Raw genomic sequence first — 19,790 nt, 5'->3', positions numbered from 1 at the left:
AGGCAGGCAGCATCTCTGGAGAGAACGAATGGGTGACGTTTCGGGTCGAGACCCTTCTTCAGACTGAGAGTCAGGGGGGAGAGTTGTTAGCTGAGGGGAAAGTTCAAGTCTGCTCCGCCATTCAATCATGGCCGATCTATCTTTCCCTCTCAACCCCATTCTCCTGCCTTCTCCTCGTCACCCCTGACACATTTACGAATCAAGAACCTGTCTATCTGCACCTCAAAAATAGTGCCTCCAATGTCGACTGTGGGTTATTAGAAAAGGAAATGTCAGTGATTATGTGCGACAAAGTATGTGACGTTTTCTTGGTTGCAAAAGAGCTCATGGTTCCATGAGTCCATATGCCTGCAAAATCCTGCACTTTGGGGAAATCATGAAATGGTAGCAGCTCCCATGGCTGCTATAACTGCAGCACTCTAGACTTTAGACTTTAGAGATACAGGGTTAAAACAGGCCCTTCGGCCCACCGAGTCCAAGCCGACCAGCGAGGTATGGCCATGGCTCGTCGGGAGTTTCTGCCACCCCCCGCGGGTGAGGGTGCTGAAACATAAGCCGCAAATCAAGTGAACTAATTCAGGGCGGCACAGTGGGGCAGTGGTGGAGTTGCTGCCTTACAGCAGCAGAGACCTGAGTTCGATCCTGACTACGGGCGCGGTCTGTACGGGGAGAAAGTACCGGGAGTTTGTACGTTCTCCCCGTGACCTACGTGAGTTTTCTCTGAGATCTTCGTTTTCCTCCCACACTCCAAAGACGTACAAGTTTGTAGGTTAATTGGCTCTGGTAAAATTGTGAATTGTCCCAAGTTTGTGTAGGGTAGTGTTAGTATGTGGGGATCGTTGGTCGGTGTGAACTCGATGGGCCTGTTTCCGCGCTGTATTTCTAAACTAAAACTAATAGCCATTGGGGAGAATCAATTTGGTAGAATCACAACAGCTTGATATTGTTGTGCTTTTATTAGTCTTTTTAACTTCAGATTAAATAGTGTAACAATAAGTGTTTTCTTTTTCATGTCATTTCCATCGTAGTTGCACTTGTATCCGTTTCCTTCCTTTCTGCGAGCAACATGTTCCCCAGAACATACGATATTTCAAAGTAAAGTTGTTGTAATCTAGAGAACAGGGAGCATTATGAAAATATTGTAGATAAGTTCATGTTCATAAGTGATAGGAGCGGAATTAGGCCCATCAAGTCTATTCCGCCATTCAATCATGGCTGATCGATCTCTCCCTCCGAACCCCATTCTCCTGCCTTCTCCCCACACCCGTACTAATCAAGAATCTATCTATCTCTGCCTTAAAAAATATTAATTGACTTGGCCTCCACAGCCATCTGTGGCAAAGAATTCCACAGATTCACCTCCCTCTGACTAAATCATTAAAGAAAAGGCCTAGAAGTTTACAGTTGCACGAAGGGCCGAATGGCCTCCTCCTGCACCTATTGTCTATTGTCTATTGCGAAGCCTGTCATTTTATTGTCACTGTGTTCTGATAGAACTGCGGCACCCCCAGACCATAATATAATTCTATTGCACAGCTTCTGGTTATTTTAGAGACACAACACAGAAACAGGCACTTCTGCCCACCGAGTCCATGCTGACCATCAATCACCCCTTCTGGATGCTAAACATTTTAATTCTCCTTCCCATTCCCACACTGACCTTTCCGTTGTGTGTCTCCTCCATTGTCAGAGTGAGGCCCAGCGCAAATTGGAGGAACAGCACCTCATATTTTGCTTGGGCAGCTTACACCCCAGTGGTATGACTACTGATTTCTCTAACTTCAAGTAACCCCAACATTCCCTCTCTCTCTATCTCTCCCCCACCAAAGTCGCACCAGCTTCTCATTTTCACCCAACAATCAGCTAACAATGGCCTGTTTCCTTTATCATCGTTACGTTTTTACATATCCTTCATTCATTGTTCTTTATCTCTCGACATCATTGTCTATACCTCTCATTTCCCTTATCCCAAACTAGTCTAAAGAAGAGTCTCAACCAGAAATATCACCCATTCCTTCTCTCCAGAGATGCTGCCTGTCCCGCTGAATTACTCCAGTTTTTTGTGTCTGTCTTTGGTTTAAGCCAGCATCTGCAATTCCTTCCTACACAATTTACCATTCACACTAGTTCTATGTTATCCCACATTCTCATCCATTCACTACACACTAGGGGCAATTTTCCACAGGCCAATTAACCTACAAACCTGCACGTCTTTTGGGATGTGGGAGGAAACCAGAGCACATACTCTTGTGCTAAATGCAAGATCTAAAGACCAAGTCGCTGAATGGCTTGGCCTAAAATAAGCATCAAGTGAATCCACACATTCACACACTGGAGGTCATTAGTCCAATCCAGTTTAACATTTCACACTTTAGAGATACAGCGTAGAAACAGGCCCTTCGGCCCACCGAGACTGCGGTCATACCGCACGCTAGCACTATCCTACACACTGGTAACAATTTACAACTTTTACTGAGAGCCAATTCACCTACAAACCTGCACGTCTTTGGAGTGTGGGAGGAAACTGGAGTACCCGGAGAAAACCCGCGTGGTCTCAGGGAGAACGTAGTCAGGATCGAACCCGGGTCTCTGGCACTGTGAGGCAGCAACTCCACCAGTGTGTCACTGTGCCACCCTTCTGTTTTAGTGCGCATGAATATCTATAGTGAAATGAAGCACCTGTATCTGCAATTATATGCTCACACGCTGCACCTCAGCGACACTAAAAACTGGAGAACTCAGAGGGACAGGCAGCATCTGGAGAGAGAAAGAATGGGTGATAGTTCGGGTCGAGGCCCTTCTTCAGACTGAGGGTCAAGGGGGAGGGTGACTTAGAGATACAGATAAAACGTATATTCTACATGAAGTGCCTTCTTACTCACTTGTACAGTGTATTGTCCTGTTCGTCGAGGCTCGAGAGGTAAATATCTATGAACGACAGACTGGAACACAGATCATCCAGCATCACAAAATCATCGTGACGAAGTGTGTGCTTGAATGTTTCAATCATTTCAGAGAAGCTTTCAAACTGGCTGGTTTTCTGGAATGCAGGACACAGGGAGAACATTAATTTCATCCAACGGCTGAATATTTTGAGTAATTTTTTTCTCTTTTTGTCCTGGCCCAATGTCCTCACCAATTCCTTGGTCACCATGTATTATTAATCAGCAAAATCTAAACAGCTATCCCTCTATATATTTATATCTGAGGATCAATTCAGTTCAGTTTAGTTTACTGACATGTGTACTGAGGTGCAGTGAAAAGCTTTTGTTGCGTGCTATCAAGTCAGCAGAAAGACATAGAAACATAGAAAACAGATGTAGGAGTAGGCCATTGGGTCCATTGAGCCAGCAACACCATTCAATATGATCATGGATGATCATCCAATATCAGTACCCCCTTCTTGCTTTTTCCTCCATATCTCTTGATTCCGTTAGCCCTAAGAACTAAATCTAACTGTCTCTTGAAAACATCCAGTGAATTGGCCTCCACTGCCTTCTGTGGGAGAGAATTCCACAGGTTCACAACTCTCTGGGTGAAAAAGTTTTTCCTCATCTCAGTCCTCAACAGCCTACCCCTTATTCTTAAACTGTGACCCCTGGTTCTGGACTCCCCCAAGGACTCCAATGAAGACAATACATGATTACAATCGAGCCATTTACAGTGTAGAGAAACAAGAAGCATGGTGTATAGATATAGATACATGTTACAACTGAGGTGAGAAAAAAACCTTTTCACCCAGAGAGCTGTGAATTTGTGGAATTCTCCGCCACAGAAGGCAGTGGAGACCAATTCACTGGATGAATTTAAAAGAGAGTTAGATAGAGCTCTAGGGGTTAGTGGAATCAAGGGATATGGGGAGAAGGCAGGCACAGGTTACTGATTGTGGATGATCAGCCATGATCACAATGAATGGCGGTGCTGGCTCGAAGGGCCAAATGGCCTCTTCCTGCACCTATTTTCTACGTTTCTATGTTTCCGCGATAAAGGAATAATGTTTAGTGCAAAGTAAAGCCAGTAAAGTTTGATCATAGTCTGAGGGTCACCAATGAGGTAGGTAGTAGAAGTCAGTGAAAGTAAAATGAGCTCAATACCTGTTTGTCCATTATCTCTGTGATATGAGTTTGCTGCCTTTGGATTACAGCTTGTTTCTTTTCCATCAATGTGGTTTCTCTTTCAGCTTGGAGCCCTTTGTTGAACTCCCTAGTTGTTTCCTGCAAATGAAGATATAATTCATTGTCACGGCCTTATCGGGCAGGCTTTAGCTGAGGAAAGGTGAAGGTGGAAGACACCGCCTACCCGGATATTGATGATGATCACTCCAACGAAGAGGTTGAAGAAGAGGAAGCACCCCAGCAAAATGAATCCAGTGATGAAAAGTTGGATTGTCTTGAAACCACGGGCATCTGTTTGAGCTCGCAGATCCGTCCAGCCATCCAACTGAGAAGTAACAGGAGACAGCTCAACAATTCTTCGCATTAAAGATTTTCAAAAATAGCTATGGTTTTCCACACAACAAATCTTTAGTTTAGGAAAGAACTGCAGATGCTGATTTAAATTGAAGATAGACGCAAAATGCTGGAGTAACTCAGCGGGACAGGCAGCATCTCTGGAGAGAAGGAATGGGTGATGTTTCGGGTCGAGACCCTTCTTCAGACCAATGGACTTTATTTATGTTTAGTTTAGTTTAGTTTCGAAATACAGCATGGAAACAGGCCCTTCGGCCCACCGAGTTCACACTGAACAGTGATCCCCGCACATTACCAATACCCTACACACACCAGGGACAATTCTGTCTACATTTTACATTTATACCAAGCCAATTAACCTACAAACCTGTACGTCTTTGGAGTGTGGGAGGAAACCGAAGATCTCGGAGAAAACCCACGCAGATCACGGGGAGAATGTACAAACTCCGTACAAGCAAGCACCCATGGTCAGGATCGAACCCGGGTCTCTGATGCTGTAATGCAGTAACTCTACCGCTACGCCACTGTGCCACCCACAATAGACACAAAAATGCTGGAGTAACTCAGCATTTCAGGCAGCAACTCTGGAGAAAAGGAATAGGTGACGTTTTGGGTCAAAACCTTTCCTCGGGTTGAGCCACAGTCATTTCACAATCAATGTGGAACTGAGACTTCATCATGCTCAGTATGAAGAAGGGTTCCGACCCGAAACATCATCTATTCCTTTTCTCAAGAGATGCTGCCTGTCCCGCTGAGTTAGACAATAGACAATAGACAATATGTGCAGGAGGAGGCCATTCGGCCCTTCGAGCCAGCACCGCCATTCAATGCGATCATGGCTGATCATTCTCAATCAGTACCCCGTTCCTGCCTTCTCCCCATACCCCCTGACTCCACTATCCTTAAGAGCTCTATCCAGCTCTCTCTTGAATGCATTCAGAGAATTGGCCTCCACTGCCTTCTGAGGCAGAGGATTCCACAGATTCACAACTCTCTGACTGAAAAAGTTTTTCCTCATCTCAGTTCTAAATGGCCTACCCCTTATTCTTAAACTGTGGCCCCTTGTTCTGGACACCCCCAACATTGGGAACATGTTTCCTGCCTCTAACGTGTCCAACCGCTTAATAATCTTATACGTTTCGATAAGATACTCCAGCATTTTCAGTATAAACCAGCATATCATATCATATCATATCATATCATATATATACAGCCGGAAACAGGCCTTTTCGGCCCACCAAGTCCGTGCCGCCCAGCGATCCCCGTACATTAACACTATCCTACACCCACTAGGGACAATTTTTACATTTACCCAGCCAATTAACCTACATACCTGTACGTCTTTGGAGTGTGGGAGGAAACCGAAGATCTCGGAGAAAACCCACGCAGGTCACGGGGAGAACGTACAAACTCCTTACAGTGCAGCACCCGTAGTCAGGATCGAACCTGAGTCTCCGGCGCTGCATTCGCTGTAAAGCAGCAACTCTACCGCTACGCTACCGTGCCACAGTTCTGCAGTTCCTTCAAACACAACTCTAACTTTTGCAACCAAAATCGTTTTGGCATCATTTTCCAAATAACATTGGATAGCTTTTCACAGTCTGTCGGTGCCCGCGACAATAATAACCTATACGGAATCTTTTATCTTCCCCGTTAGATGGTACAGAAGGAATATTTTACTATATTCGGTGATAATACACCCATGGAGACCTGGAAACTGTAGCAGACACATTTCCATGTGAATACTGGAGGTGATCAAGGACCACGCCATTGAAACTTCCAAACCTATGGATAATGTTAACAAACCCTTTGTAGATATCATGAGTAACCATCATAAAAAAAGTTCAAAATTGCAATTGAAGTGTTTAGGAGAGTTGCTGTGGGAATTTCAACAATAACCACTTTTCTTCCTCCCTCATTAGTCCATAATCCCCCCTAATTAGTCCTTATCGAAACGTATAAGATTATTAAGGATCTTATCGAAACGTATAAGATTATTAAGGATCTTATCGAAACGTATAAGATTATTAAGGGGTTGGACACGTTAGAGGCAGGAAACATGTTTGTAAGATTTGAGAAGTTTTCCCTCATTTGGAAAGCAACACCAAACTAAAGAGCTGCAGTTTGGACATTTTAAACGAGAGACTGGGGCTGATAGCGGAGAAAGGCTGCGGTCAGATTAACAAAGGATGTCACAATCCGTGGGTCCTAAAATGGCCGCAGGACCTCGTGACCAGCCACAAAAAGTAAAAACCTTACAACCCAGTCTCTAGGTTTCTGCAAAGCCACGGCCAGAACAAAGGATGGGTATTGGCCATGCAGAAACCTACGAAACCAGGTCGAAGTCCAGACACTGGGGCGCTGACATCAGCATACTCACAATGCCCCAAGCCGACCTAAACAGTTCATCTCACTAAGGGGGCACAATAGCCCATAGAAAACTACCTGGTAGGTGATGGGAAACCAGTTAACACCCATCACCTCACAACGAAATACCAATTAACACCGTCTGGCCATCCCCGGTATCCCCGAACATAAGCGCAGATCAGAAGAAAACTCATACATATCTTTTTGAACAAAGAGATTCCAAGATCTGGCGGGAGATAGGACGGGTCAGAAATAGTATAACTGGCCACTTCTTTTGGGTGAAAAAGTTAAGTCGGAAGTTAAGTCAACTGAAGTCAAGAAGAGAGTCAGAAGGAAGTCAACGAATGCAGGAGGAAGAAACGACAGGCAAGAAGAACGGATGCAAGAGAGAGGAACAGGCACGCAACTCGAGAAGAAATACTGCAAAACGAACAGCCAGTAACCCCAGTAATAACCCCATGGTGAGCATGTACTCCAAATCCTGCATATCCTGGACTTAGTTTAGTGTAGAGGGGAGGGTGGTTGTGAATAAACGTTGGGTGTGTATTAAAATATGTGTTGGTCAATGTTGCGATGTTCCCCATCTTACAGTTGTGTATATGTCTTGTAGAACTGTGTGTTTTAAGAATTCATAAGTAAAAGGTATTCGTGTATATGTCCTGTGGAACTGTGTGTTTAAGAATTCAGCGAAGAAGGTATTCGGGTATATGTCTTGTGGAACTGTGTGTGTTTAAGAATTCAGCGAAAAGGGTATTCGGGTATATGTCTTGTGAACTGTGCGTTTTGTGATTAATAAATCAAAGGTATTCATGTGATTAAATATGTGTTTAATAGGTATGTCATATAGTAATGTATAAATATTCATGGACAATAGTCCCAAGCGCTGAATAAAAGCCTTCTTCATTTAAACTCTGGTATTCAAATCTGGTCTGGTTGAATTTTTCTGTACTATAAGAGCTCCTGCATCTAAGTCCAGTGTCTAGAACCGTAAGGGGTGAGTGGGTCGAACCACTCACGGGGAACCAGTGTGCGCGGCCTGGTCAAGGGATCAGAGCAAGGCACGGGGACCTTAGGTCGGGCGAAAGCTCGGCGCAGAAACCCCTTACATGTTCCCAATGTTGGGGGAGTCCAGAACAAGGGGCCACAATTTAAGAATAAGGGGTACGCCATTTAGAACGGAGATGAGGAAAAACTTTTTCAGTCAGAGAGTTATGAATCTGTGGAATTCTCTGCCTCAGAAGGCAGTGGAGGCCAATTCTCTGAATGCATTCAAGAGAGAGGTAGATAGAGCTCTTAAAGATAGCGGAGTCAGGGGGTACGGGGAGAAGGCAGGAACGGGGTACTGATTGAGAATGATCAGCCATGATCACATTGAATGGCGGTGCTGGCTAAAAGGGTCGAATGGCCTCCTCCTGCACCTATTGTCTATTGTCTATTGTCTATAACTCAAATCAGAGGCAGTAGAAGTAGCTCAGCTGAAAGGGCCACCACCTCATAGTGTCAGAGACCCGGGTTCCAACCTGACCTCAGGTGCTTTTGTTTTGAGTGAAAGATACAGCGTGGAAACAGGCCCTTCGGCCAACTGAGTCCACACCAACCATCCATCGCCCGTTCCCACTGGTTTTATGCTATCCCACTTTCTCATTCGCACCCCCAACAATTCGCACCCCCAACAGAGGCCAATATTGTAAATCTACAAACACCCATGTCTTTGGGATGTAGGAGGAAACTGAAGCACCCACAGTGGTGGCGCGGTGGCGCAGCGGTAGAGTTGCTGCCTTACAGCGCCAGAGACCCTGGTTTGATCCTGACTACGGGTGCTTGTCTGTACAGAGTTTGTACGTTCTTCCCGTGACCTGTGTGGGTTTTCTCCAAGAGCTCCAGTTTCCTCCCACACTCCAGAGAAGTGCAGGTTAATTGGCTTGGTAAATTGTCCCAAGTGTGTGGGGATCGCTGGTCGGCGCAGACTCGGCGGGCCGAATGGCCTGTTTCCACGCTGTATCTCTAAAGCCTAGCAAAGAAATTAACTGAAGAATTTGTCACACAAAGCCTACAGGTTAGAATAATTATTACCCTTGGTGTTAAGAGGTGAAGCCTTGCCAATTTCGATAATTCAATTGTTTGCCAGAAGTTGTTGAAAACAAACAAAATAAAAGTTATGTGTACCAATTCCATCTCAGGGCTCTCAGTCATATTATTTAATTAATATGTTCGCTCACGACTTGCAAACAGAATCTTTCAGCTCTCATTGATGCTTTGTGGGTGGTTGAATCTGAGCCAAAAAGGCCAGGAAAATCACCGGTTCAACTGTACTGAGGTTGCTGGTATTACCTCTTGAAACTGAGAAGACATATTTCCTCAGCCCTGTATGCTTACTTCATGTTGCAAAGCAGGCCAGGCAGATGCCAAAGCCCAGCATGTGGTTCCTGCCCCCTTTGCTAACCTCTAGAGATTTCCCTCCGTGGAGCTAGGCAATTTAGTTTAGTTTAGTTTAGTTTAGAAATACAGCACGGAAACAGGCCTTTTCGCCCGCTAAGTCCACGTCGACCGATCCCCGTACACTAGCATTCTCCTAACCATTCGGGACAATTTGCAATTTACAATCTTTACCGAAGCCAATCAACCTACAAACCTGTACGTCTTTGGAGTGGATCTCGGAGAAAACCCACGCGGTCACGGGGAGACCGTACAAACTCCGTACAGGCAGCACCCATGGTCAGGATCAATTTTTGCCCAGTAATTCTGTATGAGCAAATACTTCGAAGGAGCAATGTAAAGCCTAACAAATAAGCACCATTCCTGAAGAAGTCTGAAGAGTTGTCTCGACCCGAAACGTCATAGAAACATAGAAAATAGGTGCAGGAGTAGGCCATTCGGCCCTTTGAGCCTGCACCGCCATTCAATATGATCATGGCTGATCATCCAACTCAGTATCCCGTACCTGCCTTGTCTCCATACCCCCTGATCCCTTTAGCCACAAGGGCCACATCTAACTCCCTCTTAAATATAGCCAATGAACTGGCCTCAACTACCTTCTGTGGCAGAGAATTCCACAGATTCACCACTCTCTGTGTGAAAAAAAACTTTCTCATCTCGGTCCTAAAAGACTTCCCCCTTATCCTTAAACTGTGACCCCTTGTTCTGGACTTCCCCAACATCAGGAACAATCTTCCTGCATCTAGCCTGTCCAACCCCTTAAGAATTTTGTAAGTTTCTATAAGATCCCCCCTCAATCTTCTAAATTCCAGCGAGTACAAGCCGAGTCTATCCAGTCTTTCTTCATATCTATCCACGTTGTCCAGTGATGCTGCCTGACTCGCTGAGTTGCTATGGAACTTTGCACCCTTCCTGTCATAGCTAAAGACATTCTGATTGTGATATTTGGATCGCAGCTGGCACAGTGGTGCAGCGGTAGAGTTGCTGCCTCACAGCACCAGAGACCTGGGTTGTGCACCAGAGACTAAACGTTATTCACTTATCATGTGTCCATACGCTGTAAATAGCTCGATTGTAATCATGCATTGTCTTTCTGTTGACTGGTTAGCACGCAACAAAAGCTCTTCACTGAACCTCGGTCCATGTGACAATAAACTAAACTGCACTGAATCAGAAGAGGGGTCCCGAGTTGAAACATCACCGATGCATGTTGTCCAGAGATACTGCTTGACCTGCTGAGTTGCTCCAGCACTTTGTGGCCTGTACCATGCTACATCCTTCAATCGATCAATAATGCTTCAATAATGATCAATATGAGGGCGACACGGTGGCGCAGTGGTAGGGTTTGATCCTGACTAGGGGGGGTTGTCTGTACGTTGTTTGTACGTTCTTTGACCGCATGGGTTTTCTCCAGGTGCTCCAGATTCCTCCCACATTCCAAAGACGTGCCAATTTGTAGGTTAATCGACTTCAGCAAATTGTCCCTAGTGTGTAGGATTAGTGCTACTGCATGGGGTGATCACCTGGTCGACACTGACTCGGTGGGCCAAAGGGTCTATTTCCACACTGTATCTCTAAAGTCTAAAGATTTCAAATTTGGTCGCTAGTATCTATCAGAATGTTATCTCCACTAGATTCCATATTCTTAAATACAAAGGTATTATGGATACCTAATACGAAGCAAGAAAAGAAAAACATAACACCTTTCATAAACTTAGTCAATCTTCCAGGCAATTAAATGCTTTGTAAAATATAATCACTGTTTTTAATGTAGATGAAATTAGTGTCTAATTGTCATCCGACAAGGGCCCACGAAGAGTAGAAAGAGGTTGGGGTTTTTTCTAAATGGAGAGATAAAAGGAACCTAAAAATGGGATCTATTACGTCCTTCTAGAAGGTATTCCAATCTTCAAGTATTTCTCAGACAACTCTGCATCAGGGAATGTAGACACAAGGAGCTGCAGATGCTGGAATCTTGCGTAGAATACAAAGTACTGGAGCAACCCAGCAGGTCAGGCAGCACCTCTGGGGAAAATGAGGAGCAGTGTGCAGAAGGGTCCCAACCCGAAACGTCGCCCATCTGAGTCTGAGGAAGGGTTCCATCCTGAAACGTCACCTAACAGTCTGAAGAAGGGTCCTGACCCAAAATGTCATTTATCCATGTCCTCCAGAGATGCTGCATGACCCACTAACTTACTCCAGTACTTTGCGTTCCCTGCATGAGGAAATGCAGCTCTCCCTTCGTGTGTTAGGAGAGTGCCAGCCCAATTATTGCTTTAGTTTACAGTCCACAATGTTCAGGTGCAGAAACAAATCTATTACCAACCAAACCGAGTCTGTAACTTCAATCAAAAATAATAGATGTTACCGAAATCTAAGACAATGTCTTTTTCTTTAAAAATCTATTATTTAGATTCATGCACTTTGAGGCTGCGTTTGGAGTATTGTGTTCAGTCTTGGTTACTTCACTGTAGAAGAAGGGTCTCGACCTGAAACGTCAGTCTGAAGAAGGGTCTCGACCCGAAACGTCACCCATTCCTTCTCTCCTGAGAAGCTGCCTGACCCGCTGAGTTACTCCAGCATTTTGTGTCTACCACTGTAGAGAGAATGTCATTAAGCTGGAAAGAGTGCAGTGAAGATTTATGAGGATGTTGCCGGGACTCGAGGTCCTGAGCTGTAGGGAATGATGGGGCTGGCTCGGACTTTATTCCTTGGAGCGCAGGTGGCTGAGAGTGATCTTACAGTGGTGTATAAAATCAACCTGGGAATAGATAGTGTGAATGCACAGAGTCTTTTACCCAGGGTGGGGGAATCAAGTACCAATGGACAGAGGTTCAAGGTGAGAGAGGCAAAATTTAATAGCTGACTGAGGGGCAACTTTTTCACTCAGAGGGTGGTGGGTATGTGGAAGGAACTTTCAGAAGAGGTAGTTGAGGCAGGAATGTTAGCAGCATTAAAAAGACACCTGGACAGGCTCACAGATAGGACATGCTTGGAGGGGGGGTATGGGCTAAGTGCAGGAAAATGGGACCAGCTTAGATTGGGCAACTTGGATGGCATGGGCGAGTTGGGCCAAAGGGCCTGTTTCCGTGCTGGATGAATCTATAATTCAAGCATTGTTAATTTGACTGTACTTTTTCAATGAATTAAAGCTGCAATATTCCATTACCGTCACTAAACTGAAGAGTGTGAAGTATGCGGATTTAAGGCTACCCCAGTTTTCAAAGTCGCCATGTTTTGCATTTCCATAGAAGTTGTATCCAATCAGTGCAAAAACTGTCATCAACAAGAAGAGGAGGAACAGGACGAAAACGACATTTTTAAGCGTTCTCACCAAGGCACCAAACAAGACCTAGAGAACAGGAAGATAAAATCAATCGTTCATTCCAGCAAAATACAAGGACTGTACACAATTTCAAAGAATGAGTGCCATTTTATTTTGTGCTTGGGATTGACTTCAACTTCTATATCTGCTGGAACTATAGCATTTTCCTTATACGTGCAACGCAGTGGCTCAGCTGGTAGAGATGCTGCCTCACAGCTCCAGAGACCCAGGTTCGATCCTGAGCTCGATGTGAGAGGAAACCAGAGCACATGCAGGAAACCCGCGCAGTCACAAGGGTCATGTACGTGGCCAGGTACGTGGATAGCAAAATTTAGAGGGGTAAGGGCCAAACACGAGCAGCTGGGACCAGCAGATGGGACATCTTGGTCGGCATGGACAAGTTGGGCCGTAGGGCCTGTTCCGGTGCCTTAGACACTATGATGCTATGACTTTATGTGCAGGGAGTGGATGCAAAAGTGAAACAATACAAAACTAGTGACAACGGGTAATTGAGTCAATGTGGACTCGGTAGGCCGAAGGGCCTGTTTCCGTGTACAGACAAAGAATTGCAGATGCTGGTTAATGCACAAAAAGATACAAAGTGCTGGAGTAACTAAGCAGAACAGTCAGCATCTCTGGGGAACATGGATAGGTGACATTTCGGCTCAAGAGTTTGACTAACATCTCTTCCAATAGACAATAGACAATAGACAATAGGTGCAGGAGTAGGCCTTTCGGCCCTTTGAGCCAGCACCGCCATTCAATGTGATCATGGCTGATCATTCTCAATCAGTACCCCGTTCCCAGCTGTTATCAGGCAACTGAACCATCCTACCACAAATAGAGAGCAGTCCTGAACTACTATCTACTTCGTTGGTGACCCTCAGACTATCTGAAGAAGGGTCTCGGCCCGAAACGTCACCCATTCCTTCTCTCCTGAGATGCTGCCTGACCTGCTGAGTTACTCCAGCATTTTGTGAATAAATACCTTCGATTTGTACCAGCATCTGCAGTTATTTTCTTACACTATTCAGACTATCTGTGATCAGTCTTTACTGGCTTTACTTTGCACTAAACGTTATTCACTTATCATGTGTCCATTCACTGTAAATAGCTCGATTGTAATCATGCATTGTCTTTCTGTTGACTGGTTAGCACACAACAAAAGCTCTTCATTGAACCTCGGTCCATGTGACAATAAACTAAACTGCACTGAATCAGAAGAGGGGTCCCGAGCTGAAACATCACCGATGCATGTTGTCCAGAGATACTACTTGACCTGCTGAGTTGCTCCAGCACTTTGTGGCCTGTACCATGCTACATCCTTCAATCGATCAATAATGCTTCAATAATGATCAACATGAGGGTGGCGCAGTGGTAGAGTTGCTGCCTTACAGCGCTTGCAGCGCCTGAGACCCATGTTCGATCCCAGCTATGGGTGCTGTTCGTACGGTGTTTGTACGTTCTCCCCGTGACTGTGTGTGTTTTCTCCGAGATCTTCGGTTTCCTCCCTCACTCCAAAGACGTACAGGTTTTTGGTTAATTGGCTGGTATCAGTGTAAATTGTAAATTGTCCCCAATGTGTATGTAGGATAGTGTGAATGCATGGGGATCGTTGGTCGGTGTGGATTCCGTGGGCCAAAGGGCCTGTTTCCACGCTGCATCTCTAAACGAAACTAAGCTAATGTGATTTACCTGCAAGCCACGGACAAGTGAGATGGTCCTGAGAATCCTAAGCGGCCGCACGATATGAAACCAGGACATAATGCGTGAATTTCTTATGAGAAAGAAGCGCAGGATGTAAGATAACAACAGCACGATGAAGTCAAATACATTGAATCCAGTTTTCCAGTATTTAATTGGGTCAACGTAAATCTTCGCTAAGAACTCCACAGTATAAATTGCCAAGAACAGCTGTTCAGCCACCTAGACAAGAGAAAACAAATTAATTGAGATTGAAAAATTAAATCCAGTCAAGTTGCAGAGGGCGATCGCCGAGGATGTTGTCAGGACATGAGGGCCTGAGCTCCAGGGAGAGGGTGGGGACTTCATTCCTTGGAGTGCAGGAGGATGAGGAGTGATCTTGTGGAGGTGTACAAGATCATGAGAGGAGTAGATGGGGGTAAAGTGTTTTACCCCCAGAGTATGGGAAATCATAGAACCAGAGGACATGGGTTTAAGGTGAGGAGGAAAAGATTGAATAGGAACCTGAGGGGTAACATTTTTACATAAAGGGCGGTGGTTGTATAGAACGAGCTGTCAGAGGAGGCAGTTGAGGCAGGTACTACTACCTGCCTACATATGAGACACCTGGACAGGTACATGGACAGGATAGATTTAGAGGGAGGTGGGCCAAGCAAGGGCAATGGTGTAAGAAACAGCGTTAACCATAAGCCGTTAAACTTCACAAAAGGTACTTTATTAAGATTACATACAGAGAAGGATATTCTTGCTATGGAGGGCGTGCAGCGTAGGTTCACTAGATTAATTCCCGGAATGGCGGGACTGTCGTATGTTGAAAGGCTGGAGCGATTGGGCTTGTATACACTGGAATTTAGAAGGATGAGGGGGGATCTTATTGAAACATATAAGATAATTAGGGGATTGGACACATTAGAGGCAGATAACATGTTCCCAATGTTGGGAGAGTCCAGAACAAGGGGCCACAGTTTGAGAATAAGGGGTAGGCCATTTAGAACGGAGATGAGGAAGAACTTTTTCAGTCAGAGGGTGGTGAAGGTGTGGAATTCTCTGCCTCAGAAGGCAGTGGAGGCCAGTTCGTTGGATGCGTTCAAGAGAGAGCTGGATAGAGCTCTTAAGGATAGCGGAGTGAGGGGGTATGGGGAGAAAGCAGGAACGGGGTACTGATTGATAGTGATCAGCCATGATCGCATTGAATGGCGGTGCTGGCTCGAAGGGCTGAATGGCCTACTCCTGCACCTATTGTCTATTGTCTATTGAGACCATGGCATTAGTCTCCGTAAGGTTTCACATCGTGGATCACACTCCCACCAGCTAGTTGCATAGCACTACATGGCCCAGTGGAAAACCTGGCGTGGATCAGGGATCAGGTCGGCAATAGGAAACACCAGGTATGGATCAAGTCAGCAATAGCGATTGATCTACAAATGGGACTAGTGTAGTTGGGGCATGTTGGTCGGCGTGGGCAAGTTGGGCCGAAGGGCCTATTTCCACGATATATGACTCTATGACAGAGTTCTAACAAAAAACTTACACATCCATTAAATACTTGAGCTACACAAGACAAATATTTTCAATTGTTGGAGTACTCTATCCTCTTTCATAATTAAATATGTAAACATAGAAACATAGAAAATAGGTGCAGGAGTAGGCCATTCGGCCCTTCGAGCCTGCACCGCCTTTCAATATGATCATGGCTGATCATCCAGCTCATTAACCCGCACCTGCCTTCTCTCCATACCCCCTGATCCCTTTAGCAAAAAGGGCCACATCTAACTCCCTCTTAAATATAGCCAATGAAGCTATTGCTTTTCTTTTTTTTTTAAGTGTATTATCATTGATTAAACATGGAAACAGAAACATAGAAAAATCGGCGCAGGAGTAGGCCATTCGGTCCTTCAAGCCAACATTCAATATGATCATGGCTGATCATCTAAAATCAGTACCTGCTTTTTCCCCAAATTCCTTGATTCCTTTATCCCTAAGACCTAAATCTAACTCTCTCTTGAATTGTACAAGTGTCAGGGGTCATGGTGAGAAGGCAGGAGAATGGGGTTGACAGAAAAAGATAGATAAGCCATGATTGAATGGCAGAATAGTCTAATTCTGCTCCTATAACATGAAGTTATGTACTCACCCAGGCAGATCAAGATGCCCCATCCACACCACCTGCCCACGTTTGGCCCACATCCATCTAAAAATGTTCTAGCCACGTACTTGTCCAAGTGTCTTTTAAATGCTGTTATAGTACCTGCCTCCACTACCACCTCTGGCACTTAGTCCCTATAGGGTGTCATGGTGACACAGCTGGTAGAGCTGCTGCCTCATAGCGCCAGAGACCTGAGTTGGATCCTGACTTCGGGGGCTGTCTGCGTGGAGTTTGCACGTTCTCACTGTGACCGCGTGGGTTTCCTCCAGGTGCACTGGCCCCCTCCCACATCCCAAAGATGTGCGGGTGTGTCGGTTAATTTTAGATTTTAGATTTAGAGATACAACACGGAAACAGGCTCTTCGGCCCACCGACTCCGCGCCGCCCAGCGATCCCCGCGCGTTAACACTATCCTACACACAATAGACAATAGACAATACACAATAGACAATAGGTGCAGGAGTAGGCCATTCGGCCCTTCGAGCCAGCACCGCCATTCAATGTGATCATGGCTGATCATTCTCAATCAATACCCCGTTCCTGCTTTCTCCCCATACCCCCTGACTCCGCTATCCTTAAGAGCTCTATCTAGCTCACTAGGGACAATTTTTACATTTACCCAGTCAATTAACCTACAAATCTATACGTCTTTGGAGTGTGGGAGGAAACCGAAGATCTCGGAGAAAACCCACGCAGGTCACGGGGAGAACGTACAAACTCCGTACAGACGGCGCCCGTAGTCAGGATCGAACCTGAGTCTCCGACGCTGCATTTGCTGTAAGGCAGCAACTCTACCGCTGCGCCACCGTGCCATCGTAATTGGCCATCGTAAATTACCTCTGGCGTGCGGGGAGTGGAGGAGTGATAGTCATCATGTACAGTCTTTTCTCTGACTGGATAGCAGGCAACGAAAATCTTTTCATTGTACCTCAGTGCACGCAGTTTACAATAATAAACTAAACTAGGTCGCTTTGAGAGAAACCATCAAAACCATAGCATATTCAGCCATGTAAACACATTTGCAAAATATCGCTTTTATCTTACATTAAAGAAAATAAAAAACTTGTACTCCATTTTGTAATTGGTCGCGATGGCCAGGAAAAGGGAATTTGCAATAATGGCGGTGAAGATGAACCATTTGAAAATCCAGCTCTTCAAAAGCCTTTTAATGTAGCCATGGAACAAAAAGTCTTTCCTAGAGGAGAAAAAAAATCAGACAAAATGTAAGAACAGAGGGTGGCACAGTGGCGCAGCAGAAGGGTTGCTGCCTTCCTGCGTCAGGCATTTGGGTTCCATCCTGACTGCTGTCTGTACAGAGTTTGCACGTTCTGACTGGGACCTCGTGGGTTTTCTCCGGGTGCTCCGGTTTCCTCCCAGACTTCAAAGACTTGCTGGTTGAGCGGCACGGTGGCACAGCGGTAGAGTTGCTGCCTTACAGTGCCAAAGAACCGGGTTCAATCCTGACTATGGGTGCTGGTTGTACGTTCTCCTTGTGACCTCATGGGTTTTCTCTGGGTGCTCCGGTTTCCTCCCACTCTCCAAAGGCATACAGGTTTGAATTGGCTTCCTTAAAGAGTGTAAATTTTTCCTTAGTGTGTAGGATAGTGCTAGTGATCGCCGGTGGGCGTGGGCTCGGTGGGCCGAAGGGCTTGTTTCCTTGCTGTATCTCTAAACTAAACTTAAAAAGGTTTGTAGGTCAATTAGCTTCTGTAAATTGCCCCTAGTGTACAGGATAGAATTAGTGTATGGCCGATCGCTGGTCGTTGCGGACTTGGTGAGCCAAACGGCCTGTTTCCACGCTGTATCTCTGATGTCTAAAGTCCAAACTCACATTTGGAGTATTGTGTGCAGTTTTGGGCCCTATATCCGAGGACGGGTGTGCTAGCTTTGGAGAGGGTCCAGAGGAGATTTATGAGAATGATCCCCAGGATGATTGGGTTAACGAATGATGAGTGTTTGAAGGCTCCTGGGACCTGTATTTGATAAACTTTAGTAGGATGAGGTGGGGGGGGGGGGGGATCTCATAGAAACCTACAGCATAATGAAAGGCCTAGTTAGCGTGGATGTAGAAAGGATGTTTCCAGTAATAACTAGTACACGGTTGATCGCTAGATGGCGCAAACTCAGTGGGCCGAAGGGCCTGTTTCTACGCTGTGTCTCTAAACTGAACTAAACATATATGGGTGCTGGTTATTGAAACATATAAGATAATTAGGGGATTGGACACATTAGAGGCAGGAAACATGTTCCCAATGTTGGGGGAGTCCAGAACAAGGGGCCACAGTTTAAGAATAAGGGATAGGCCATTTAGAACGGAGATGAGGAAGAACTTTTTCAGTCAGAGAGTGGTGAAGGTGTGGAATTCTCTGCCTCAGAATGCAGTGGAGGCCAGTTCGTTGGATGCTTTCAAGAGAGAGCTGGATAGAGCTCTTAAGGATAGCGGAGTGAGGGGGTATGGGGAGAAGGCAGGAACGGGGTACTGATTGAGAGTGATCAGCCATGATCGCATTGAATGGCGGTGCTGGCTCGAGGGGCTGAATGGCCTACTCCTGCACCTATTGTCTATTGTCTATTGTCTAAACTAACAGGCTTACAACCCAGCAGTCTGAATATTGACTTCTCTAACTTCAAGTAACCCTTGCTTTCCCCTTCTCTCCCCACCCTAGTTCTCTGATTCATGTTACTGAATGTACAATATGCCTCGTTGTCACCTTCCCCCCAGCTAACAATGAACCATTTCCTTGATCAACATCTGCTTTGACCTGTCATTTTCTCACCTCACCCTTCCTTATCTCAAGCCACCCTTCCCCCTGCCTCTCAATCTGAAGAAGGGTCTCGACCCGAAACGTCACCCATACCTTCTCTCCAGAGATGCTGCCTGTCCCGCTGAGTTACTCCAGCGTTTTGTGTCTATCTGCCTAAACTAACAGCTTCTTTCTGTGAAGCAAGTGAATGTCCGTATCTTGCCTTGACTTACCGCATGTTTCTGTAAACACTGGTTTCAAAACTCTTCTTCTCACCAGAGGCATTTGTGGCTAAAGGGTGGATTGGAACTTTGAAAGACATTTTGATAATGGTACGTTTTGCTGCTCAGAGACTTGTAATTATGTTTAACTGGCTCTTCCTTTTACTCATTGATCGGTTTCAATCGGAAATGTTAATGTTTTCTTCGAAGTTTACGATTTGGCTACAAAAGTAAAATTCATTCATAACAATATGACAAGCCAGTACCGGTGTATAATGTGCGGGTTAATAATTATTAAGACTGTTATAGAATATGAGCCACATGTCACAGAACATTACATAAAGAAACCATGCAATCGATTATGATGCACAGGCATTC

At 45.4% G+C, this 19,790-nt stretch overlaps 1 protein-coding gene across 1 annotated transcript; it reads right to left on the bottom strand.

The window, feature by feature from the left end:
* Positions 1–955: 955 nt before the first annotated feature.
* On the bottom strand, positions 956–19,513 carry LOC144599820 (cation channel sperm-associated protein 3-like). The gene is given in 8 exon segments (XM_078411070.1): positions 956–1,111; positions 2,883–3,040; positions 4,095–4,292; positions 4,294–4,440; positions 12,442–12,624; positions 14,293–14,523; positions 17,492–17,642; positions 19,425–19,513. Coding segments are annotated over 8 exon segments (1,260 nt in total). The 3' UTR covers positions 956–1,008.
* Between the last annotated feature and the right edge of the window lie 277 nt (positions 19,514–19,790).

Source organism: Rhinoraja longicauda, chromosome 14 (genome assembly GCF_053455715.1).
Source record: "Rhinoraja longicauda isolate Sanriku21f chromosome 14, sRhiLon1.1, whole genome shotgun sequence".
Lineage (NCBI taxonomy): Eukaryota > Metazoa > Chordata > Chondrichthyes > Rajiformes > Arhynchobatidae > Rhinoraja > Rhinoraja longicauda.
This window is presented reverse-complemented; position numbering and strand designations above follow the sequence as displayed.